The 26969-nt window shown below is 40.8% G+C and overlaps 1 protein-coding gene across 4 annotated transcripts in view; it reads left to right on the top strand.

Annotated features, from left to right (window-relative positions):
• GALM (galactose mutarotase) overlaps positions 1-26969 on the top strand; it is a 38971-nt gene that overhangs the window by 5275 nt on the left and 6727 nt on the right. For 3 of the 4 annotated variants that reach the window (XM_054985259.1, XM_054985268.1, XM_054985251.1), the window contains 3 exons: positions 18002-18208; positions 21035-21189; positions 25509-25715. In XM_054985259.1, the coding sequence (XP_054841234.1) occupies positions 18019-18208; positions 21035-21189; positions 25509-25715 (552 nt within the window). In that variant the 5' untranslated portion in view covers positions 18002-18018. Of the gene's footprint in view, positions 1-639; positions 656-18001; positions 18209-21034; positions 21190-25508; positions 25716-26969 lie in introns of those variants that run through there. The other variant, XM_054985276.1, reaches the window with a different exon arrangement.

The following is a 26969-nucleotide window of genomic DNA, read 5'->3' as shown; positions in this document are numbered from 1 at the left end:
CAATAAATTAATCATAAAAACTATAAAATCAGTAGCAATCTTAAAACAGTTGTTAAAATAGTCCAGGCATCTTATTACATATGCTACTTAGATAAACAATTGGGAGTCCACATATAGGCCATAACATATGGGCATAACACATGGCAGAAGGCAGTCACAGAAAAGGTGGTGGCCTTAAGTGGAGGGAAGGACACCCGCTGGTTCTCAGCCAAAGGCCAAGCTGAACATCTCTGTTTTACAGGCCCTGCGGAACTGTAACAGGTACCACGGGGCCTGAATCTCCAGCAGGAGAATGTTCCACCAAGCCAGGGCCATGGCAGAAAAAGCTCCGACCCTAGTCAAGGCTAGACAGATGTCCTTTGGGCCAAGGACCACCAGGAGCTGCTTGTCTGCAGAGCATGCCCTGCAGGGGATGTAATGGGAAAGCCCATTACAGGGCTGTCCCATGAATCCCCACACCAGTGAGGTGGTGTGTCAGGAGATTGTGATAGACCATTTCAAATGCCACTGTAAGATCTAGAAGTATCAGCAGTGCTGACCCTCCCCAATCCAGGTGTTGCCACAGATCATCTGTGAGAGCGACCAGAACCGTCTACATACCATGGCTGGGTCTGAAGCCGGACTGGAATGGGTCCAGGATAGAGGTGTCATCCAGGTATACCTGCAGCTGTTCCGTAACCATCCTCTCAATTACCTTACCCAGGAGTGGAAGATTCGAAACTGGGCAGTAATTGGCTGGATCAACAGGATCCAGTGATGGTTTCTTTAATAAGGGCTGCACCACTGCCTCCTTCAATGAGTGTGGGAAAATCCCAGAACTCAAGGAAAGGTTGATGATGTCAGCTAATGGGACCCAAATCTCAGCATTGCCAGTTTTCACCAGCCATGATGGGCATGGGTCCAGTGGGCATGTGGTAGGTTTCATAGCACGCAGGACCATATCTACCTCCTCCTGAGAAAGTGACCTGAACTGATCTAGTATCAACCCTGACGACGACCAAGGGGCCTCCAGTTCACATACGGCATCAACTGTGGTGGACAGGTCCTAGCGGAGTGACAAGATCTTATCTGCAAAATAGTCTCCAAAAGCCTTACAACTTATCACTGAATTTACATTTTTATTTGTCCCATGTGTGAGGGACATTAAAAACTGTCATAGCTCCTTGGTATACCAAAGAACTACTCTAGTTTGGGGGCGGAGAGGGTGACAGGGAGCAATCTCGTTGATGGCTTCAGAGAGAGTTCCAGTCCTCTATCAGTTCATCCAATGAGCCCGCTAGGGGGGATCGGATTCTGCAGAGCGTTCTGGAATCCAGTTGGATCCATTTGACTCTGCGGGCGAGCATAAATCAGCTCGTTGCCCAAATTGGGGGGGGGGGGTTGTGGTGCCCAGAAAAGCCCTCAGGACAAGGTGGTATGACCATGGCACTACTATGGATTCATCCAGATCCACCTGTATCCCCGCCCCAAAGATCAAGTCCAGCATGTGTCCTGCTCGATGTGTGGGCGTTAATATAAACTGGGATAGTTATAATGCCACCATGGAGATTATTAGGTCCATGGCCCGTAAGGAGGCGGCATTATTGGCATGGACGTTGAAGTTTCCCAAGACCAAAAAGCCAGGGGTACTCCAAGGCCCAGCCAGCCACCACCTGGGATTCACCATGCATGGAGGGAGAGTGGACCCCACCTCTGTACGATAGCTGAGTCATCTGCATGATGCAAATGCATGGAGAAAGTGCCCATGTGCATGCTATCTCCCTGAGATTATTAATGGTCAGAAAGCAGCATTGCAGGTCACAGGGAGGGGACATATGTGTGGGTACTTCCTCTGCGGATTCATACCTTGCAGATGACAAGGCAAGATGTAGGGCCAATATACTCATGCCCTCTGTCCATCCCCTCAATGAGTCAAAGTACGGACAGGTGCTGCACAGAGCTTTAGATGGCTTTTAAAAGGAACTAGACAAATCCATGAAGTTTAAGTCTATTAGTGGTTGTTAACCATGGTAACTAAACAGAACTTCCATGTTCCGAAGCAGTATACTTCTCAATACCAGTGGTGGAGAGGAACAACCTTAGGGAACCTTGGTCTCTGTGCACTGTTTCTAGGCATTCTGGAGAAAAATAGGAAACACATATACAATTAATTTGGTTTTAAACTGTAACATCTTAGAAAATGTTCTAAACCATCCTGGATTAATAAGTGATAGGAGGAACATTTGTTGAATTTTAAGTTTAATTTTAATTAAAAAGTATTTTTAATAAAATACAGAATTTTTAATATTATTTTGTGAGCTATATGTCACAAGTGGTTTTGGGTTTTGCATATGGTTTTGCCTCATTGCCCTCCAGTTAAAGAGGAAATAGATGTACTCAAGCTTAACCACATAGTTACTCAAGCAGCACTTACCCAAAAGAGCAGAACAAACAAAAAAACAAGAATAAACTACAATAATCTATGAATTACTGGTGTCTGGCGGCCCTGCCCCCGATCCCATTTCGTCCCCGCACGCAGCTCAAGGCACCCAGCTCTTTCATGGCATGTTGAGCGTCATTGGTGGCAAAACAGGAGTGGGCCCCGCGTCCCAGTTTGCTGGGGAAGGGCTGCCTCTACCACTGCTTCCTTGAGTGCTTTCCCCTGGCTGGAGTCAGAAGGGAGCCTCCCCGCCTGCAAGGGTGCACCAGTTGGCAAAGCAGCAAGTGTGCCCAGTTGGTGCAGGAGATTTCCTGTCCCAGATGCGGAGACCAGGCACTGGCGCTTCCCCTTCCGAGTGCTCCTCCGCTCCAGCCCTGTGCCTAGACAACCAAAGTTCATGGCCTTGCTTGGGCCAGTGGCATAGCATGGGGGGGGGGGACAGGGGGCGGTTGCCCTGGGCACAAAATTTTTAGGGGGCGCTGTGCCGAGGAGAGCATGCACTGCATCTGTGAAAGGCTGCCCACGCCGCCTGCTGTGCCAACAGGGTGGCCGGATCACTAAGAGCCGAGCTGGCCCTCCTGCAGCAGCTGCTGGCTGAGGAGCACACCAAACTGGTGGCGGCAGCATGGGTTGCTGTGCTGAAGGGCTGCCAGGTAAGGGTGTGGAGGCAAGTGGGCCCAAATCGTGGGAGCAGTCCCGGGGGGCGGGCAGTTGCAGTGGAAGACTGCCACGTAAGGAGCAGGGAGGTGAGCAGGCCCAAATCACAGGAGCTCTCCCAGGGGGGTGGCCGTACCCTGCACAATGATGTCACTTCCTGGAAGTGACATCATCACGCGGTCCCAGGAGTGCGCGCGCATGTGAAACAGCCTGCTCCAGGACAAACCTAAAGGAACTAACAACAGAACACCGCTGGTTGTCACCTATAGCTCCCAGCTCAAACCCATCCAACGTATCATCACTGAGCTACAACCCATCCTGGAAAATGATACCTCTCTCTCAGAAGCCCTGGGTGGAAGACCTTTCCTTGCCTACAGACAGCCCCCCAACCTTAAACGACTTCTCACTTACAATCATGAATCGGCCAGCAGAGTCACCAGCACAGGTACCAGGCCCTGCAACAGACCCAGATGCCAGCTCTGCCCCTATATCTACCCAGGGAATACAATTACAGGACCCAATGGCATCAACTACACTGTCTCTGACTCTTACAGCTGCTCATCCTCCAATCTGATATAGGCTCTCATGTGCCAACAATGTCCTGCTCTGTACATTGGACAAACCAGGCAACCTCTACGCAAAAGAATAAATGGACACAAATCTGACATTAGAAATGGCAACGTCCAGAAACCAGTGGGAGAACACTTCAATCTACCAGGACATTCCATCAAAGACTTAAAGGTTGCTGTAGTTCAACAGAAACCTTTCAAAAACAAAATCCAATGGGAAGCTGCTGAATTGGAATTCATATGCAAATTTGACTCTGTCAAGCTGGGACTGAATAGGGACTATGAATGGTTATCTCATTATCACAGGTAACTGATTTCCTTTACAGAGGCGGGGTCAGGGGGAGTCCAGTGGCACCTGGCGTGGGCTTTCGAGGACCATGGTTCTCTTTGTCAGATGCATGTGGCGGGGAGGACTGTGGTTATCGAGGGCTTGTGCTGCAGTGCTGCTGAACTCTTTTTGATTTTGCTACTACAGACTAACACGGCAAACTCCTTTGAATCTTTACACAAGCAAACTGATCCCCACACCAAAAGGAGCTGTCTGCATCTCCATATCAAAGGAGTTGTTTACATCCCCCCTCTCCTCCTTCCCCCCTTCCCCCCCTCTCCTCCTCTATATTTGGCCAGTTTCCTTCTGCCCTCCATGCATCTGACGAAGAGAACGTGATTCTCGAAAGCTTATGCTACAATAAAATTGGTTAGTCTTAAAGGTGCTACTGGACTCTTTTTGATTTTGCTACTACAGACTAACACGGCTAACTCCTCTGGATCTTATCCTGACTGAATGTTCTTTCACAAACATACACAGTTCAGGCTTCTACACAGGTAATATTTCTTTTAGAAATTCACAGACATTCTCAGACTGCACTCAGCTTGCCTCTCTTGCCCTGACTGTCTAAAAACTGCATTCACTCTGCCCACACTCGCAGTCATCAACCAATCATATCACTCACTCATCCCTCTTTCACCTCCACTTTTCATCTGTACCACACCAAACATTTAAAGACACACACACACATTTAAAATCATTACAAAACCATTAACCAGTATTAAACTCATCTTAATACCATGGGAATCTCCACACACTAAGGAACTTCCAGTTGTCCAATATCACAATTCATAAACATCATCAAAGGCAGAAACATCCAAATATTTGCTAAACAGGCATCAATGTAGGTGATAGTAATGGTGTGGTGTTCACCATGTGGGAACAGTCACGAGTAACTAGTTTCCAATATAATTTTGCACATTCCAATCATAAATGCAAATGTGTTGAAACATTCAAATAAACCAAAGCCGAAGGAACATACATCAAGTTACTATTTGGTTAAGGTTTTGAGTCTTACCTATTGGCAGGCACGGATTAATGCACAGGCTTTGACTGGGGGGCAATTGTTTAGCAACAGTTTTTTTTTTTACACTTAAATTACTTAACAAAAAGATCACTGGCAAAACACATAATTTGTGGCAAGCTCATTGCCATGGTCTGTCTGACTGTTGTATTGAATGTGATGTCACAATTGGGGAAAAAGCTAGTTGCTAGTAGCAACAGTAATACTGTACATCACCCATTTACGTCACAATGAATAACCTAGGCCCTAGGGGCCTATGAGCACCTTAATCTGCCCCTGCCTGTTAGAAATAGAAGAGAGTTGGAATGAGTTACAATTCTGCAAGATGTTTATCTGTAAAACTATGGTGGCTGCTGAGGCGAGTCAGCGTTGTTCCTAGCTTCTGGTATAACACCACCACCAAACATCTTGTCAAAACTTTTTTGTACCCCCTTGTTTTCCATGAATTATCACTTAAATTTAGCACAGAATTGACTTCTGTTATCTGCATTTATTTGTTTATATTTTATCTGTATTAATCTTCCAGATTTTAATATTTAATACTAAAGGATGCCCCTTAACTCTCTTGCAGTAGGCCCCCTCAAAATCATAGGCCCGTGCCAACTGGCCCCACTGCCTCCCACCCCCCGTTCTGCACAGCTCACAGCTGTTTCTCACATATTTAATATACTGGCATTCCCAACTGTTATCCCAAGTTTTGCTATTGCTAGGTAAGATAGATGTCAAGTTGGAAGCAAATCAAGACAAAAGTGTGGGCTAGCTAATCATTGAGAGGGTAAAACCTGATTTACTCAGGTTCATTATATTAAGGTGCTCCACAAGTATTTGAATAATATTCACATATTGAAAACTATTTGAACATATTTTAAAAAATTGTATATTCTTGTGTCATGATTGCAGAGAACCCAAGATAATCCTGTAAACCAAGGCTTTGAAATGTGTGCTGCCTGTATTACAGCTTTCCTTTGTGTATTGCATTAACAATAGATCAAAGCAGTCTTTTTTTCTCTTAAGAGTTTGTTTGATTTTGTGGGGTTGGTTTGCATCACTGCTATTCTTTTATTTATAAGTTACACAATTACCATCAAGGAACAAACATTTTATATACTAAATTATCTTCTTTATCCTCCATGATGATTATAATTAATATTGGTGGAGCCCTTTAGGACCAAACGGACACATTTTGATGCTTGAAGCAGCAGATCCAAGTAGTGCTATCTCAATAAAAAAATTAAAAAATAAACCTATAAGCTGCTTCTTCACTTCATCTTACTAGAGAACTTGCCTATTCTTCTCTCTGAATTTCTGCTGTGTTGCTTGGTATGTGATAGTGTGTTATTAGCCATGTTTCTGTATATGCCCGCCAAGTACCAGTCAACTAGCACTACACTCTTAATATTTGCTCAAAATTAAGTCCTATCAATTTCATTGGAAGTTAATTATAAGAATATGCATTTAGAGTTTATTTTCAAGCCAGATTTGCACATGCTGAACAATGAAGTAGTAGAAGTAGAATATTCCAGATTTGGCAAAGACTATCTGGCCAGATGATGACTAAAATGGTCAAGAGTGATGCCAAAATAATTGATGCATATTGGCAACAACTTAAATACATTGGCCTGGAATCATCCTATGTAGTTTGGTCCTAGGAAGGAAATATACCAAAGCACAGCTTGTGGTGGTGGTGGTCAGAAGATTCATGTGACTGCTTGACAGCTTTGCAAGATTGAGCTTGTCTGAGTCTGAATTTCTAGCCCAGCAGCCTGCCATGAATATGGACTGTATGAATTTTCCCTCTCTCAGTGACCTGTCTGTCCCTCCCAGCATCCATGACACCTTCCAGTATCATCCCAGCACTCATACCTCTTTTCTCACTGTTCCTCAAACTCTCTGAAGACCATTCTTCTCTCCTTTTAAGATACATGAACATATGTTTAAAGGAGTAGGTTGAAATAACTTCTTAGGCCTATAAGATGAGACCAAGTATTATAGCTTGGAAAGCCAATTTGATTGCAATCAATTATTTACATCCACATCTCAGTGAAAGCTAATCACATTGGTTTAACCTAGCAGAGTCTTACTGGACTTTGGGAAGAGTTCCTTTGTAATCCAAGTAATACCTCAATTACATTCTGGATCAGGTCAGTTACAACATGAATAGATGTTGGATTGTGACTTTGATAGCAACAGTTTGAGAACATTGTTCTGCAGTTTTGATTTCACAAGAATCTCCCATTTCATATATAAACACTTCTGAGAAAGCTTGTTCTGGGTTGTGTGTTGATGCAGTTTACTAACAGAAGTATTTCCCCCCACTGTAAGGAATCTCTTGCATCAGCAGAAGCTTCCTTGCATCAGAGGAAAGTGCCACTGGTAGCAGAAGGTATCCGTAAGATCAAATTCATTGTTTTTAAAGTAACTTTTTCACAGTTGCTTTCCTGGTTTCCAGTGATGGGTAGGAATTGCCTTTAAGTGACCTGGATGTGATTATAAATTGAGAAAGAGTTAGTGGTTCTTTTTTTAAAAAAAAAACTGTTGAAGTAGTGCCAAGGAATGGAGGTGTAGGAATATTAAACTTTTTAAGCATATTGTAAGGGCTGCCTCTACTGAGTGAGCTGCAGAAGCTTTTTACAGATGTTGTGAAATGAATAAGCAAACTTTCAAGTTAGATTTTCTGTTCAGTTCATCTTCAGACAATGCAATGCAAAGGATTGCCTAACTTGTGTTTCACACATGCAGGACAAATAACTTTGTCAAGCTGGGGCTTAATTGGAGACACAATGTGTGTTCAAAAACAGGACATATTACAGCTCTCCAAAGAAACATATCACGTCAGAATGTAGGTGTAGGATGACATGATTGAACATCCATGTCAAGAATTGTTCCTGTGGAAAGCTAAGCCAGTCAGAGAGAGATTCTAGCCAGCTTTGCTCTGTCATCTAGCTCTGCCTGAAAACATATTACCAGAGTCAAACATAATTGATTTCTTGCTATCTAAAGTGGTAAAGTTTAAGAAAGATGATTTTTCTAAATGTGTTGCTTTGCTCTAAGTCCCAGAATATGTTATTTCAGCACCAGGGCTCAGACACGGGATGTGCAAAGAGTATCTCTTTTTTGTGCAGAACAATCTCCCACTTGACCTATATCTGTTTGGGATTCTGGTCATATTCAGAGGGGGCACATTGAAATACAGCACAAACTGCTTATTGTGTGCACTTATTTCTTGCAGCATACAGTTTATAGGATCAGGTGGCCACAGGCATTTCTTTGCATTTTGTATTGGATAAGTTAAATAAAAAGTGGTGTCAAAAAAATAAGTGCAATTCTGTCTAAACTGGTAAAAAGGTTTTTTAAAATGAAGAATTTCTAGTTCAATGCATCCTACACAATACTCACCCATAGAAACTGCAAGGAATGAAAGAGTAATTACCATAGCAACTGGGATGTCAGAAAGAATGAGATGGTGGTCTTAAGGCAAAAAAGATGTAAAACTTGCTTGTTAAAGGTAATATTGAACTTTAATTTTCTTTTTAATTAGCAGAAAAAGGTCTTTCCCAAACATAACAGAAAATGAAGCAAGTGATGTGAATAATATGATACATTTAAGAGCAAACTCCCGATCGGTTATGATGGCATAAATTCTAGAGTGAAATCATAAGGAGATGCAAAATCTTGTTTTAAGGAACAAGTTCTGAAGAAGTCAAGAGATTTAAATGTGTTGTTGTTGTTATTGTTACATCAAAAATAATTATGTACTGTAAGGACACAGTAGAAGTACATTGATTAGTAGAGAGAGTCAAGGAGAAAGTGATGTAGGTAGGGAGTAAAGAGTAATTTTAAATTTAAATAGAAGATTAAAAATCATGGAAAAATGACTATGAGAGCAATCCTAAGAAGATCTATTTGGAAGTAAGTTCCATTTTATTCAATATGACTTACACCCAGGAAAGTGGTCTTAGGATCGCAGCTTACAGTTTGGAGCTGTAAGACATTTTGGTGAAAGGACTTGGTGAAAGGAGTGATGCTAAAGGATGAGGCTGCTGTTTAGCTTACCTAGCATGATCTTGTTTGAATCTGTAGGGGAAAGGAGATTAACAGTTTAAAATGCCTTAAATAAAATAATGGTTCTGGAAGCATTAATCTCTTTTTTGGGTCTAAAGACTAACCTTATCAGTTGTTATGCAAAATAAGCTGCAGAGAATCATAATTCAGCCTGCTGTGTACTTTTACTGGTATTGTTGCTCTATCCTCCAAAATACCTTGTAGCTCAGGAAATAGTAACTGCGTGATTCTTGAAAAGAGTAAGAGACCAGTAGCATCTATAAGACTAACAAAATTTGTGGTAGGGTATGAGCTTCTTCAGATACACAATATTTGACTTCAATATTGGGTCATGATCTAGAACTGCTATAATCCTGGAGTACGCTATGGTCAGACCCTCTCTGGAAATGGGCAGTTTATGGATATGAAATATCATAAACCCCTCCTCATATGCCAAAAGCACAAAACACTGCCTGGCAAGGCAGAACAGATGCCAACCTCAGCTGGAGTTGGAAAATTACCAGATGGAGTGTCACATTGACTAGCTGCCCCTCCATGCCCCAGAAAAGCACTTAAGTGAAACAAAGAGGTCTCCCCAAAACTCCCAGTTAATCTTGTCAACACCCTGCCTCTCTTATTCGACCCACCTTTCCTAATCAGAGCTATTCAGTGAACCTGCAAGCTCTCCTCATCCAGCAATTGCTGAGTCATCAAGCCCCATTCATGCTTTTTGACTACCTCAGGTAGGGCCATTAAGCCTTTCCTAAACTTATTGTCCCAACCTTTGGACAAGCCATCAAGCCATTGTCTCTGAGGTAGAGATTAAGTTTTGCCCCAGGACACATTTTGCCTTATAATTAGAGTTCCCCAGCCATGTGTTCTGTGTGTGTTCAGGATCCATACACCCACCCTCAGGTCTATGGCTTGAGCTTCCTCTTTTTGCCGTGAAACACTGGCTGTTCTCACTGCTTCATCCACAGACTTTCTTCCTCACTCTCTCCAGGACTGGTAATCATCCTACCCTGAATTGCTCTCCCATCTTCCTCCCTATTTTCTCAGGTCTGTATGTGTGCTGTGTGTTTTGCATTTGTTTGATTGCCTTTTATTCCTCCTTAAATAAAAAAACCTTTCCTCTTGAACATCAGGCTGTTTATTTGAGCGTTCTCTAAGGGAATGATCCTGGTATACATTGGTGGAGATCCCTAGTTACCCCCTCTTGCTGCATCTCCTTGAATGCTTATTCCCCCAACTCACAAGGAGATTCCTCCCCCCCACAATTAGGGTAACAGTATAGCTTTTAGAGGAGCTGTTTCGCAAGCTATTTTGATAGATGGCAACACTAACAATGTATGGAATTATAAATTGTGTCTTATTATTAGTAGCAGTATTTGACATTGTACCTCCTTTTTAATTACTTATAGTGGCTTGCACAATATTAAAAGATTCAAGAAAAGCTGTGTAGCCTTATAGAGAGGCCTGCTATTTATCCACCCATCCAATCCCAACTTTCTTTCACCTATCTGTCTTGGTTTACAAATAAAAAATGATAGCCCCAGAAACATAAACACAGCCCCACCCCCAATCCTAACCCATTGTGGATGGCAATTTTCAAATTTCCCATTAACCCAGTGATTCTTGAATCAGACAAAACAAATCGATCTAAATAACTCTTGCAGGTAGGTTTGATTTTTAAGTCCATTTCAGATAGCTTGGGACAGAAAGCTTTGCAGCATGATTGTCAGCATGAACAGAATTCCTTATTGTTTTTGTAAGGTGTTTTTAAAATGCTTTCTCATGACAAACATTCCCTGCATATAAAAAACTAGCGCATCAGAGAAAAAGTCTTGATATGCTAGTTTCCTACTCATGCAGTGTTTTTTTGTTTTGTTTTTTGCTTGGGAATGTTCAAAATAGATTCCTGCCTGCAATTTGCAGCAGTTCATTTGAGCAATCTCATTAAATGAGTTCATCAGCTCTAAAAGCAGGCTGCTTTTTGGTTTCTTTGTGGGGCCATGAGAAAGTGAATATACCCACACGGAAAGAAGAGCAGAAAACAAATATCATGAATAAGTAACTGATTGTCTCTTTAAATTAAGAACCATCAAATGAGAACTTTTTGAAGTGACTCTTAAGAAGTAGATCACAGTATTCACTCCCTTAAAGTACAGTCCTGAACAGAGTTATCAAAATATTTAATACTCAATGTGGCCTAATTATAATAATAGTTCTTATATACTGCTCTTCTAGAAAAATTAGTGCCTCACCCAGAGCGGTGAACAAATTAGTATTATTATCCGTACAATGCAGCTGGGGCTGAGTGGAGTGGCTTACCCAAGGCCCCCTACTGTGTTCATGGAAGTAGTGGGATTTGAACCAGTAGAGTGCTGATTTGCTGCTGAACCACTTAACCACTGTACTATAGCAGCTCTATGGACAATTAAATCTAGAGATTGGAGCCATGAACAGACAAGACACATCTTTCTACCAATGTGAAAAAAGCTCCAGGTTAGCAGGAAAAAAATTGAAATCTTAAAAAATCAAAGTTGAGAGTGAACTGCCCCAAAATAATAGAAAAGGCATCCTTACCTTTAAGAAACATGTGCCCTCAATGGTCATTTCTACGCAACCACAACAGTATTGCCAGCCTTCAAGCATTGGTTTCTATCAGTAAAAGAAAGGGGAGGGGACAGGGCTCTTCCCAGTGCTGTTTTGGCTTTGAGGGAAAACTAATTGAGGCCAGGCCCACGAGCAACCTCTGGGCTACTGCTACCATGCAACTTGCATGACTTATCCATGCCCAGCTGCTTGCTACTATTCAATAGCAGCCACTGCACAAAACCCACTGTGGTATAGTCATTAAGAGTTTCAGACTAGGAACTAGAGCAAGTTTGAATCCTTGCTCTACTGGAAGCTCACTTGGTAACCTAGGGACAATCACACACATGCAGCCTAATCTACCTCACAGGATTGTTGTGAGGATAAAATAGAAGAGAGGAGAATGATGTGCCCTGATTTGGGTTCCCATTGTGGAGAAAGCCAATAAATCAAGTAAATAAATAATAAATATAGCTGAAGATGGGGGCAGTTAAAAGGGAGGTTGAGGGAAGGAGAGGAGACAGGTGGGGATATGGGAGTTTTAGGGGGAGTGAGAGAGGAGATAGTGTGGGGATAGGGATACGGGGGAAAGTGAGGTACTTCCCACAAGTCCTCTACCACACGTCTGGGCCTGTCAGCTAGCACTATACAACTGGGCCATAGTTTTCCTGGGCAGAAGCTGTTGGGTGTTGGGGAAAGCTGAAGATGGGGACAGATAAAGTTAGGTTGGTTGATTGGTGGGAAAGAGAGAAGAAGGCAGGAAAAGGGGAGAGGCTATGGGGGCTTTCAGGGAAAGGAAAGAGGAAGTGGGGAGAGGGAAAATGAGATATCTCTGTAAGTTCTTGCTTGTCCCCCATTTGTACCTTTATAAACCAGTTGCCTTCAGTGGACTTAAAAGGGTGAACATTTTCGTAGGACTGGATTGTTAATGTTAGAAAATTGTCAAGGCCCCATCTTCCTTACTGTATCATATTCTTGTATGATGCAGTACAGATACTGATCAGCAAAACTGATTTTAATTTTTAGCAACAAGTGACAAAAGATTGATAGCTGTGATGGAGCATCCAATAAGTTAAGTTATATTGAGAGGACGGATATGAGATCTTTCATTTCTAAGAAAGAAATGCTTAGTGAATGAGACAGAACTACAAAAGAGTTATCCAGATGTTGCAACATTTTTTAGACTAGTCATGCAGTAAAGCTCTTCAAACAATTTGTCAAAATATTTCAACATAATAATGAGTTCTCTTTCTGTGGTATTGTTCATCTAAACATGCAAATTTCATCTAAGGTTATACACAGACAATTTTGAAAGTGGCTTGAGAAAAGTTTCACTTCTTATGGGCTATATGCCCTTTCCTTGTTCTGCTATCCAATCTGGTCAAAAAGGCATGCAGATTTTTGAAGCAGCACAAATCCTTGGAAAATATTTCCTAGAAGTAAATGGGGAACGAGTATGTGTATATTATGTAGTGTCAAGTTGCCTCCAACCAATGGTAACCCTATGAATGAAAGACCTCCAATACACCCTATCATTAACAGACTTGCTCAGATCTTGCAAACTTGAGGATGTAGCTTCTTTTATTTAGTCAAGTCATTTCATTTGAGGTCTTCCACTTTTCCTACTGCCTTCTACTTTTCAAAGCATTTTTTACTCTTGCAGAGAATCTTGTCTTCTCATGATATGACCAAAGTACAATAGCCTCAGTTTTGTAATTTAATAAGTATGTACATCATAAGTATCTTATCTCTTTTTAAAACTGTCTTCAGATGTATGGAGAAAATTTTCTTCCTGTATTCAGCTGTTAAAATATTCAGCTGAAATATTTCTAATTAATCAGAAATTGAGACTGTAGTGTAAAAAACTGGCAAAGAGGTCAGACCTGTAGTTCAATGCAGCTCATGTGGCAGCCCGAATTGTAGGAGCAGGATGCTGAAAAAGTTTGTGTGAATGCTGCAGGCTGGATTGACCTTTCATACTTGCTATGGAGTGCTGTGTGCTGGCTGTGCACTGCAGCTAGTGAAGAAAAAGAGTAGGTGGTTGGGCTAATGCATAACAAAGCCAGATAAACCTCAACCTGCTGATCATCTCTCTTCCACAGATCTGTAACATGAAGAAGAGTCCCTTGCCAGCTGAGCCACATTAGCAGTCTTTTGAGCCCTCGGTACAGATATGCACACATGCATACCTCAGAGGAAAGCACACTCATTTGTCAAATTAATTGGTTGCATGCTTAAATATCTTACACTTGCAAAAGACTAAAATCATCTTGAAAGTTAGAAGTCTCAGTGAACTATTGTATGAAATGGAATATTCATTAACATTCTAGCTTCTCTGAGCAGTGCAAGTGATGTGAAAAGTCACCTTTGCTGCAGAAACAACAGATACAGAACCTAGGAGAGAAGAAGCTCTGTATTGCTGTCTCAGGAGTGGGGGTAGTAAGCTAGAGATCCAGGACCAGACAAATCTTTAAAAGATTTACCTGTTCTGTCTCTTTGTCATGATTATAGAAATCTGACTAGCATCCTCCAAATTATAAAAGGGATTAATAAAGTATTAGAAGCATATGCATGCCTAGCTAATCAAGGATTCTGATTAAAGGCAATATAAATGCAGTTCCCCTGACTCTGTTCTCACTTATCCCTAAGATGTTAAAGTGTTCTTTCTCTTAGGTGTTACAAACATTCAGAATTGGTTCATACTTCCATTTCATAAATGGGATTTTATTCCCTTTCTTTAGAAACATGTGGTCATCATAACCACTTCTAATGAAGAGTTACATGATAACTCTCAGTTAAAGGCAGGATGGCAAAGAAAGAAACAAAGAAAAATACCCTGCTGTCTATGTGTTCAGGGGTCTTTATATACTTCCCTAAGTCCGTACATTTTCCCATTGACTAATAGAAATGTTTTCTTCAGAGTTTTGTGTCCATTTTATCATATATTTATATAAAATCCTATTGCAATATGCCACAGAATCGGAACAAGTCAGAGCCCCATGGATTTCCCTGCATTCTTCTTTCCCCATGTACTGGCTGCAGAAGTCAGGGCAACTCTCAAGACCTGCCCCAGTTGTTTAACTACTAGCACCAGCCTAATAAGTACTCCATTTCCAGTCATGGGAGTTTGTAATCTGATCTCAGCAGATAAGGCACAGTAGGCTGTCACATTGAACTGACAGATCAGAACCTAACACGATTATCTATTTCAAAGGAAATGAGAGTAAGAACAAATGTGAGCCCATTGACAGAGCAGCTTTGGTGTAGGGTTGCTGTGTTCAAGTTGCTGCTGTGAGTCTAGGAAAGAGTTTGGACAGAAATAAAAAGGCAGTGCTTCATATGTGGGAGGTCTCAGCTTCTAGCTGAAAAGGATTTCAGGTTGAAGGTTTTCAGGCTTGAGAGAAACCTCTGCCTGAAACCTTGAAGAGCTGCTCCCAGTAGCTGTGAGTGAAATTCTGTGGGTTGTCAGTGGCAAAGCACATGTTTTGCAACCAGAAGATCCTAGATTCAGCCCCTGTCACCTCCAGTTAAAAGACTTTTGTTCAAGATGGGGATCATCCCTGGGAATTAAAGCTGTGCAGGGCCTGTTTTGAAAAGGGAACAATTGTGTGGACGGTTAACCCTTAACCCTGCTTCACACATTTACCATTCAAATCCAGCCCGCCTCTTCCCCTGAGGCTTCTGTTAGCCTTTTAAAAAGAGAAAAAAGATAGGTAGGCACCAGACTTGTAGCTATCTTTCTTTCTTTAAAATATTTCTGACTGATTTCTTTACAGATGTGTACCCAAGGTACATATGCACAACAGTTTGGTGTAGTGGTTAAGAGCAGCAGGACTCTAATCTGGAAAGCCAGGTTTGATTCCCCACTCCTCCACTTGAAGCCAGCTGGATGACCTTGGGTCAGTCACAGCTTCTCGGAGCTCTCTCAGCCCCAGCCACTTCACAGGGTGATTGTTGTGAGGATAATTATAACACACTTTGTAAACCACTCTGAGTGGGCATTAAGTTGTCCTGAAGGGCAGTATATAAATCAAATGTTGTTGTTGTTGTTATAAAACAATAAAGAACTCTAATGAGCTTTTTTTTAAATATAATTTTATTGAAATTGTAAAATCTAAACATTGAGATAAATAAAACTCTAATGAGCTTTAATAGCACAAGTGTATTAGTTTCAATTAGCAAAAATGTGGAAGTCCACCTTTCTCTCTGAGACTCAAGGCGGATTCAGTACAATCTACAGTTGCAACATTTAATAAACAATACGATAGGGTATAGGTTGCAGAAATTTGAAAACAAGCAGAAAACTGAATACATAGATGAAGTAATGTTGGATCAAGCAATTTGACTTAACATATCTTTAGAATGCTAGGAAGATCTATTAATGTATCTTGCTTGTTCTGACTTTCAGCAGGATTGAGAGAGACCTTTTTCTGCCTTATGCTCTGGGGGGTAACTGTCAGTCAAACAATGCCAGTGATCTGACTCAGCGTGACATACTTTCATATGTAATTCAACTGTTCTTTCTGCCAGGAGAGACTGTACCTTCGTGCCAAATCAGCCTGTTCAAAACTCCCTGTGATTAAAAAAAATGCACATATGGGCCCAATTTGGATCAGGAATACAAGGAGGGAAAGAGAGCATAAGTGGCTCTGTGGGACCCTTTCGGGTTGAGGAACCAGTGCGGGTACTTGAGTAGTAAGGTTTCCTCTGCCAGTCAGACAGCATTGAATCAACTATCTGACTAAATAAGACACCCTTGTTTCTACGAGATGCCTTTACAGACACGCAGAAGATCACAGCAGCTACTTTTGTGATGAGAACTTATAATCACACATAAAGTCCCGTTTTAGGCATTACACATACAGATATGGAACTCTTGTGAGCTGTTGAAGTTACAGCAATTTGCTGGCTACAGTAACATCTGCACCTGTACTAAATCAGTATATTAAAGTGACTAATGGCTGTTTTCCATGCAAGCTTGGGCAACACACCCAGCAGTGGCTGTTGTGATGCCTGTTGGCTCATTTCTACAATGTGCAGTGATGATTGTAGGAAATTACATGCAGACAAAATAACTTGTAGACTTCCAAACACATGCGTATTCTCTCTCTCTCTCTCTCTCTCTCTCTCTCTCTCTCTCTCTCTGTCTCTCGTGTATGCAAATCTGATGGATCTACAAGTTCCAGCATATAACTCCCCATGAGTGTTGCAGTGCAGTCTTCTTACATATTGTCTCAATGCTTTGAATACAACTCTTTGGTAGACAACCCTTGGCACATGTACCCAGCTGTTGCATGCCAATCTATTTTGTTCAATGTAGCAGCCCTTGTGCTTCACCCCAAACACAGGTGATACAATCAAGTTGGAATGGGCTCGGATCATAGTTGGGAAGTGAAAGGGCAGGCTGGATGCTGGAAAGAATGTGAGAAGAGGTCCCCTCTATACAGCAGCAATTGTTTAAACATAGAATTTGGAACAATAGTTGTAAGAGTGAAACTTTGAGTGTAAGCTCCCCCACTGACTAGCGCCCTCCTTTAAACCTGGAAACTTGCTTACAAAGCATCTTTTAGAGCCAGATATGACAAGAGCTGCTGTAGCATAGTGGTTAAGTCAGTGATCTGCAAATCAGTACTCTGCTAGTTTGAATCTTGCTACTGTCATGACCTTTACAGGTAGCCTTGGGTAAGCCACTCAGCTCCAGCTGGGGACAATAATAACACTGACTTTGTTCACTGCTCTGAGTGGGGGCACTAATCTGTGTAGAAGAGCAATATTTGTTTTGTTTATGTCATATATAAGCAGCAGTATTATTATTTTCATCAGTCACAATCACATTTCTTGGAGTGTTAACTGGGAGCAAAATAACTGATGTAACATTTCTGAAGCAGTCTTATTTTAACCCTTTATTTCTATTATGAAATAAAAAACCTGCATCCAGCATATTCAATGTGTCTGGCCCAGTACAACTGTCAACTTCCTTCTCGCCCTTTTTGTTTGCCTGCATACAAATATCAGCTTTTTCATTTTTTCAGCATTGGGCAAACTACTAATGTTGAGGGTTCATCGTATATATTTTACAGACACTGATTGTCTTGCAGTTGCTTAGACTGCAGTCCTCCTGTCCACCCTTACTTGGGAATAAACACCATTGTACTCAGAGGGACTTATTTCCTAGTAAACATACATATAGTTGATTTGCACTTTGGAGACAATTAGAGCGAGCTCTTAATACTGACTCTCCGGTCACATCAGCTGACTAAGTGTCATGTGATTCTGATTGTTGCCAGAAACTTTTGTTCCCAGTACATTTTCATGTACTTTGGTTGGATTACATTTGACTTTTGTAGTGTTTCTTTTTATCTTTACAGTTCTGGGGAAGGAAACAATGACAGAAGTGACAAGAGAGAAATTTGGAGACTTACCTCATGGTGGAGGAGCTGTGGAAAAATTCCTGCTCAAATCAGATGCAGTTGAAGTGGAGATTATATCCCTAGGTTGCATTATCACTGCTTTAAAGACTAAAAGCAGGGATGGAAAGTTCTCAGATATTGTTCTGGGCTTTGATCAGTTGGAAGGTAGGTTTAAATTATCTATTTAAAAAATGTATTACACAGAGTAACCCTGTGGTATGATCTGTTTCCTGTGCTTTCCTCTACTTTGACAACTGAAAATACATATACTGGTTATATAATTGTTGCAGCATTTCCAGATTGCAGTGTGTAAGAATGCCTCCAAGGTTTAGCCTGAGAATGGATTGGCAACGTAATGGTCACAACAGGTATATATATTATTTTTATAGCCTGCACTTTCATAAATTCAGGATGGCTAGGTTATATATGCTGAATGGTGGGAACAACTTGTTCTGGGTGGGGTAATGATCCACAGACTATTGCAGGACTATCAGTGAAGACGGTTAGGACATTTCAGCTGGTATGCAATGCAGAAAAATAAGAAAAGGGGAAAAAAATGGTGCCGTTGGAAAAAATACTTTATTTGACTTTACAACCCTGATGCATTTTGGCTATACTTTGTCAGGGTCTAATCATGTCAGTGAGACTGTAGTCAGTGTCTTACTTCCCTTTAGTGTATGTGCTACTGCTGCCCCAGGGAACTTGGTAGACAACTGAGATTCAGAGACTATGTTTGGGCTGTTTTTCAGGTAGATTGGAGAACTGTGTAAAAACTGGAATTTCATCTACAAATTGCTGCATCTCAGTTTACATGCTGACCAGATTGGCAGGGTAATGCGGAGGTAGCAAAGCAGTGCCAAGTGACCCATAAACTATATGATGTGAGTTAGGAGAAACAGTGCTCCACATGGAAAGGTATTTATGTGGGATGGGGGCAAAGGGCAACTTGTGCCCAACAGGATTATTGTGCCCAACCTAATGTGCCCAACAAGATTATTATGATGTTGAAGCATCTTTAAGTTCCTAAGGAAGATCAGGCTCCAAAATTACATCACAAACAAGGTGAATTCATTTAAACATCTAATTCACTGATGAGGCCGTACAGTAAATTAGACCTTCAAGAGAATTCAGGAGTTTCTGTCTCAAGACAACAATTTGTGCAATCAGATCTGTAAGTAGACTTCCAACCAGATAAGTTGAAATGTCAGGGGACAGGAGTGCAAATGTCCCTTATTCTGTAAACTGCAATTTTCTGGTCCATAACTGGTGTTGTTTCCAGCTAGCACTTCCCATGTACTTCCTCCATGATGTGAGCATCAGAACACAGTAGAGGCTGTTACATAAACTCTGCCTAAGTGTTGTTGAATGTCTCAAAGAACAGGCTATTCCTGTGTAAAGTCTGGGGCTTAACTAATTGCTGTTCTTGTTAACAGCCATGCCTTTGTAGCTCTCCCCCTCCGGTTTCCACTGCAGAAAGGAAGCAATTGTCTTCCTCATGAGACTTGTGCACAGTAGTGGAAAAAAAACACAGTTGGCTGTTTTCCCAGGGAGGCAGGGCAGACCTACTGAGATTAGATTGTATGTACTTCAATGTGGATTTAGTGCCGTTTGTAATGAATGCTCTTGGGGAAAACATCCAAGAACTTACAAATTGTACGCCAAATACAGTGGGGTTTTTTTTGTGTGTGTGTGAACTATTATTTAAGCTGTGAAATTTGTGAACTTCTTGCATCTGTAACCGTAATTGTAAATGTTATATCAACCTTGTTCTAAGCTTTTTTCTATTTTTTTTATTCCACTCTTTACTATTGTCTTCAAAATGCCTTGCAAGTTGATAAATGCTACCAAGATGATAAATGCAAAAGTTAGAAGTATACCAAGGTGGCCTCAACAACAGGTGATAAAATTCCACAATGCACACTCTCAGTGCATATTGGTATAATGTAGTGAAAAGAGTGCCGGACTTGGGTGAGAGAGAGCTCTTTTCTTATCCTCTCCCCAATCTGTATGAGAGTCATTGGTATTCTTGGGACACCGGCTTTCTCAGCTTCACCTATCTAGTATGGTTGTTAGGATAAAATGGGATAATGTTACATGCACCTACCATAAGCCTGTTAGAGGAAGTTTTGGATAAAAATATGATGAACTTCTCAGTAATAACATTATTTTTACTTTATTTATACTCCACTTTTCTCCCCAGAGCAGAATGATATAAGCCACTTCAACTATGAACAATCCTTTACGGGATCGGGGACCAGAACAGGGGCTCTAAAGTACAGTTGAACTCACACTGAAGCACCTCCACATTCATTTCAATAGCAGAAACAGGTTCACATGCACAAACTGGGCATATGCACACAGAACTCCTGCTTCCTCCATTGAACTGAAATTCCAAAATAAATTTTCTAAAAAAATCTGTGTAAGGAAAAGACAAATTCTGAAAATTAAGAGAATTGGCATTTATTAACCTTATTATTTTGTATGATATATATTACAAGGAAAATTACAACACAAGATTGCTGAAATTGAGTTTATTTGCAAATTTGGAATGGACCCTACCGCCCCCGCCCCCCGGGCTTAATAGGGACATTAGATTCTCACACTTTCACACCCCAACTCTAACAAGCTAAATACAGTATTGTTATACCTCACACCCTTACTTTAAATACCCCTCGCACTTTCTGGCCAGATAAAACCTTACATACCTCCACTTCTGAATGTATCTGAAGAAGGGGACTTTGACTCTTGAAAGTTCATACTCTGGAAATCTAGTTGGTTTTTAAGGTGCTACTGGACCTGAATCTTGCTCTTGTCCTGCAGACCAACATGGCTACTCACCTGAAATTATCTTCATAGGTGAAATATAGGTGGGGAGGGGATACTGTCAATATTTCTTTTTTAAAAAAACCCTTACCTAGCCTCACAGTTTGAAATATGATCAGCTTAACAACATTTACATTCCCTCTTTAAAACTTATCTTATTTTGCTCAGGATACATCAATAAGCACCCGTATTTTGGAGCTATTATAGGACGGGTTGCAAATAGAATTGCCAAAGGGAAATTTGAGGTGGAAGGAAAAGAGTATCAGCTGGCCATCAACAATGCACCCAACAGCTTGCATGGTGGAATAAAAGGATTTGACAAGGTAAATGTGTTCATGATGAAACTGACAGATAATGGGAAATACGAAAATAGGAGGGGGTGTTGGATCCTTTTATTCTGTCTCATCAATGGTACAGGAATGCTCTGCAGAACAGAAAAATTGGCTCCAACTCAAGGTTAGTCTGTGCAAACTAGTCTTTTATATTACTTTATACACACACACACACACACACACACACACACTTTTCAAAAATAGTTTTTGATTGCTAGATCTGAATATACACCATCCACTTTGATCTAAAACCACAAAGCGATAGAAGCCACATGTTCAGTGTTTAACTAAAAATGTTTTGCACTGCTTACAAAATATCTGCAGGGTAGTCTGCAACGTGTACTTGTAGTAACAGATCTCATGGGAATGGAATGGAATGGAATTCCCATAGAGAAAGCTCTGTTGAGAAGGGACACTGAGCATGGACCACCTTTAAAACGGATGGGACTATAATGGACAGCAGGGAGCATTCCCAAAGGTATGCACCTAAGCAATATAGCATATTTTAGAGTAAAACAAGAATAGAACAGCCTATTAATTGTATTAAAAATACAGATACAGAGAAGCATCACATGTGGAAGGCCTATCTGAATTTATTTTTGAAATGCGTGTCCTTTCAGCTTCCTGCCTTAACTAATCTCTGGTTTGCTCCTGAGATGAGACAAAATGTCTTTAATCTGAGTTCTAAGGCAAACATGAGGTGGACAGGATATGCTTCTAAAAGTAATGGCCATCTTCGCTTTTTATAGAACTCTTAAGCTGGTTAATACAACAAACCATACGATTTCTGTGCATACAGACCACAGCCAGCTGATCATATCTGATCATCTCTCTCTCTGTGTTTTGTGACCAGGAAGGATACAGCTTTCATTCCTCCTAATAATAATTTGTTCGCCTTGTTGAGTTCTGGCTTATTCAAAGCATTCATATTAATCAAACTAGCATTATTTTTACATTAAAATTAATTGCTCTATACAATTACATTATATAACACATTTTTAATAATAACATCGTTAATATTTTAATTTTTACTAACCAATTTTTAAAATCTATTTCTTAAAAAGTTTAAAGGTGTTGATAATAATTTAATAATTAATCTTTAGCTGGCTGAGTGCAAGAATGTATTTGAACAGTTGTTCTAGCCTACACAAATACTTAGAACTCATAAGACTTTTTAGACCTATGCCACTGAGAGCACCAAACTGGTCTTGCCAGTCAAGATTACAACCTAATAATATTTATTTATTTGTTTTCTTGTTTTTTATTTATTTATATTTATGTGGGCTGCTCAAAGCAGCCCACAAAGTAAAAACGATGCAATAAAATCATTAAAAAGTAAAAATTATCAACGTTAAAAAAAACCAGAGGCATAAAAAAGTATAAGAACCATCATAAGCCTAAAATGATATTAATAAAAGTCCTCAGGCTAAATCAGACAATAAAATTATGCTGAAGAAGATGGAAGTTCTTGGTTAATACAGTAAAAATAAATATTTTCACCTGGCACTTAATGGAAAATAAAGTAGGCAGTAGACGAGCCCCATGGTGGTGGTGGGGATTTCATAGGCATGGTGCCACCACTGAAAAAGCCCCACCTCTGGTTGCTATCTTGTATTCTCTTACTGATTGACTAAAAAGGTTTTTATCATACCTCTAATCAGCCTTGAGTCCCAGTGAGAAATATGGTCTATAGGTGATAGCGATGATAATGATAAAAATACATGACTGACCTCTACAGGTGAGGGCACAGGGAACAGTGATGAAGAGGCAGGTATTGGCTGGTGAGTTAGATAGTAAAGGAGGAAGTAGCCATTCAAGTACCCTGGCCTCAAGCCATTTAGAGTCCTAAAGATAAGAACAAGAACTTTTGGACTGTTCCTGGAAATAGGTTCAAATCACGGGGCCTATGAAGGATGTGGAATGGTATCCATCAGATCTCAGATGTTAAGCATGATTGATACTTGGTTGGAAGACTCTGCAGAGGAAGGCAGTGACAAACCACTTCTGCTTCTTACTTGCCTTGAAGACCTATTGCTGAGGTTGCCATAAGTTATTGATGGATGGCCAGTTATATTTAGCTTTTTAAATGTGTGTGCTGTTTTTAGATATTTGTATGTAGTTTTAATATATTATATGTTTTCCTGTTGTTAGCCACCCTGAGCCCATCCGCTAGGAGGGCAGGGTATAAATATAATTAAATAAATAAATACGTTTGTTCCAACTTGATGGCATATACATACAGAAATCAGTTACATCTAATCTACTGAATAATTGCCTTTCTAAGTTTATACAATAGCACAACTAGGCCTGTTTCACAGAGTTTCAGTATAAAAATACCATGTATTCAGTATCATATATGCATCATTTGTGTCTTACATTTACAGTAATAGACAATAGATACTACATTATGAAAAAAATACTCCTGTATTCTGGCACTATATAACCATTTGCAGGCTACTCAATGAGCTCTCAAAAAAATTACAGCCACAATGATATATTTTTGTGATAAAGAAGAACCATTGCAATATTTTTTAAACCTAGAACGGAGAAGACATGCTAAAGTCACCATTTGAAATTCTAGGCAGAGGAAAGGAGTACTATGGCAAGTGTATGTTTCCCTTGGCTCAACAATAAAGGATAAAAGTACACAGCCCCAGCCTGTCTGAATTGTTGCCCAGTTGGTCCCTTTTCTAACACAGGTTTTCATTTGTATTACCTGTTGGGAATGGGTTACCTTGGCTGCCTCTACTACCTTGCAGCATCTCTGTGGCTATTATTTGAATGCTAGCCTGTATAATATATAGAAAAATGCCAGCTATTTATGCTTCCATATACCTCTGCTTTCTCAGTCTTTGCTGCAATCCTTAGGGAAACTGGAGGGGAGGGATGAGGGAGAAAGTGGACATTTTGGGATCAATCTGGGTACAGTAATGGTAGTAATCAGAGGAGTTTTGTTCAAGGCTTGTACCTTCTTGAGCCTGTGATACAAAAGTTTTGAATTAGGTTGAAAATTTCGTAAATTTCGTAGATCAAGATGGATAGCCATGTTAGTCTGTTTGTAGCAGTAGAAAAGAGCAAAGTCCAGCACCTACAAGACTAACAAAATAAGAGCTTTCGTGAGTCACAGCTCACTTCTTCAGAATCTGAAAGTATCAGAATCAGATATCTGAAAAAGTAAGCTGTGGATCATGAAAGCTCATACCCTACCACAAATATTGTTAGTCTTATAGGTGCTACTGGACTCTTGCATAAATTTCATGAAGTTTCATAAAGTCTTTTTTAAATTATGCAAACTTCTGTTGGTTTCTATTCCATATTGGGTTGTATCCTCAACTGGAAGCACAGTGGGCTTTCCCGTTTTGTTTGTGTTGCCCAAATAGCTGGCATTTTTCTATATATTATACAGGCTAGCATTCAAATAATGGCCACAGAGATGCTGCAAGGGTAGGACGCGAAGCAATGGGCTTAAATTACATGCACAAAGGTACCGGCTGGATATTAGGAAAAACTTTTTCACGGTCAGAGTAGTTCAAAAGTGGAATCAGCTGCCTAGGGAGGTGGTGAGCTCCCCCTCACTGGCAGTTTTCAAGAAGAGGCTGGATGAATACTTGTCAGAGATGCTTTAGGCTGATCCTGCACTGGGCAGGGGGTTGGACTAGATGGTCTGTATGGCCCCTTCCAACTCTTTGATTCTATGATTCTATGAACAACCCACCAAAATTCTGAAAAGCTGGTGCTGGGAGTTGTGGACAAAATGTTGGACAACATTTTGGACAAAATGTCATAAGGCACTAGGTACAGCAGTGAGGAGGGGGAAATTGCGAGACATCACCTCTCCTTGCTGTTACGTTGGCAGAGTTTCTTCTGATACAATTTATTTATTTATTTACATTTCTAGATCGCCCTCCCCATCAGACAGGCTCAGGGCAGTGTAACAACATCCAATTTTTACATAAAGTTTTACAAGAGGCACCATTGATAAAAAGGGTAGAGAGGATGATGTTGCCCAAATTCTTCTTCAGTCCAGTTCCTTGTGTCTCATAGCATTTTATGCATGAGGCTTTCTGGCTCCCAAAATTAGCTTTTGAAGATTTTAGGGGTTGCTGGGGGAATGAGGGAGGCAGGAAAGATCATGCAATACAGCCTAGTGTTACAGAGAAAAGCCTCTCTTCTAAGTAACATTTAAAATCCCACAAGATGTCTGTAGTTGTAATACATGAGGGTTTGGGCATACCATGTTCTCATAGTTATGTAAATCCATGAGGACGATGAGATTTTTTTTTTAAAAGCTTAACAAAAATGTATTGCAGGTTGTCTGGGCCCCTGAAGTGCTGTCAGATGGTGTACAGTTTTTCAGAATAAGCCCAGATGGGGAGGAGGGATATCCTGGAGAACTGAAAGTTTGGGTGACGTATACTCTGAACAGTGGGGAGCTAACGATAAATTACAGAGCTCAAAGCAGTAAGACCACACCAGTCAATCTGACAAACCATGCCTACTTCAATCTTGCTGGTCAGGTAAGAAAATTCTTTTAAGCTTTTTAAAATTTGCAACATGCTGCCCACAACAACTTGGCTACTGGAATTCTGTACTTCAGTACTCTCATTTGCTTCATCTACTAACATCCTTTTTCTTGTCATAAATTTCTCTTAACTGTTGTAGCCTCTTCGTTGCTGCCCTAGAAGGCCATTTTTATTTAAATAAGGGACTTTGGCTGCATCTTATGATCTTAAAGGGAAGAGAGGAGCCTCAAACCTAAAGTTTGAGAAGCCCAGAGCATTTAGGAGTCTAAAAAGCAAACTAGCAGCACAAACAAACCATGTCTGGAGGAATCTGCTCCTGGCAAGCCATTCTTGTCCATGTTTTGATCACTATATACATTCTGTCACCTTTTTATTCTGCCTTTCTTCCAAGGGGCTCGGGGTGGTGGCACAAAGTTCTCTGATTTTGTGCTTGTGAAGTTGCTAAACTGTAGGAGAAAGTGAGTGGCCCAAGGTTATCCAGTGAACTTCATGGCTGTGGACAGCCAGTTTGGTGTAAGAGCAATGGGACTCTTATCTGGAGAACCAGGTTTGATTCCCCACTCTTCCACTTGTAGCCAGCTGGGTGATCTTGGGTCAGTCACAGCTCTTCCAGAGCTGTCTCAGCCCTGCCCACCTCACAAGGTGATTGCTGTGGGGATAATAATGACATACTTTGTAAACTGCTCTGAGTGGGCGTTAAGTTGCCCTGAAGGGCGGTATATAAATCAAATGATGATGTTGTTGTTATTTGAACCTGGGTCACCATAGTCCTAGTCCAACACTGTAATCACTGCACTACATTACATCACATCTTGCACTAGCTGAAGATTCTGAATTGTCTTTAAGGTCAGCCCCACACTGAACGTATTGTGATGATCCAGTTGGAAGATTTGTGGACCACGTATGATGATGGCAAGGTGCATATCAAAAAAAGGCATTCTGAATATAGGTTGTGGCATTCAGGGTCAGAGACTGACTGTGGTGTAGTGGTTAGAATGTTAAACTAGGATCTGGGGGACCCAGGTTTGAGTTGCCACTCTCCTATAGAAGCTCACTAGGTGACTTTGGGCCAGTCATACAGTCTCTTAGTCTAACAACCTGCCTTACAGGATAGTTGTCATGAAGATAAAATGGATGAAGGGAGAGTGCTGTTGTAAACTGTTTTGGATACTCATTAGGGAGAAAACTGTTTATAAATAATGTTTTCAGACATTTCTGACTGACTCTCATCAGAAGTGTGGACAAGGT

Source organism: Eublepharis macularius, chromosome 1 (genome assembly GCF_028583425.1).
Source record: "Eublepharis macularius isolate TG4126 chromosome 1, MPM_Emac_v1.0, whole genome shotgun sequence".
Taxonomy (NCBI): domain Eukaryota; kingdom Metazoa; phylum Chordata; class Lepidosauria; order Squamata; family Eublepharidae; genus Eublepharis; species Eublepharis macularius.
Note: the sequence above shows the minus strand (reverse complement) of the source record. Positions and strands in the feature narration are given on the sequence as shown.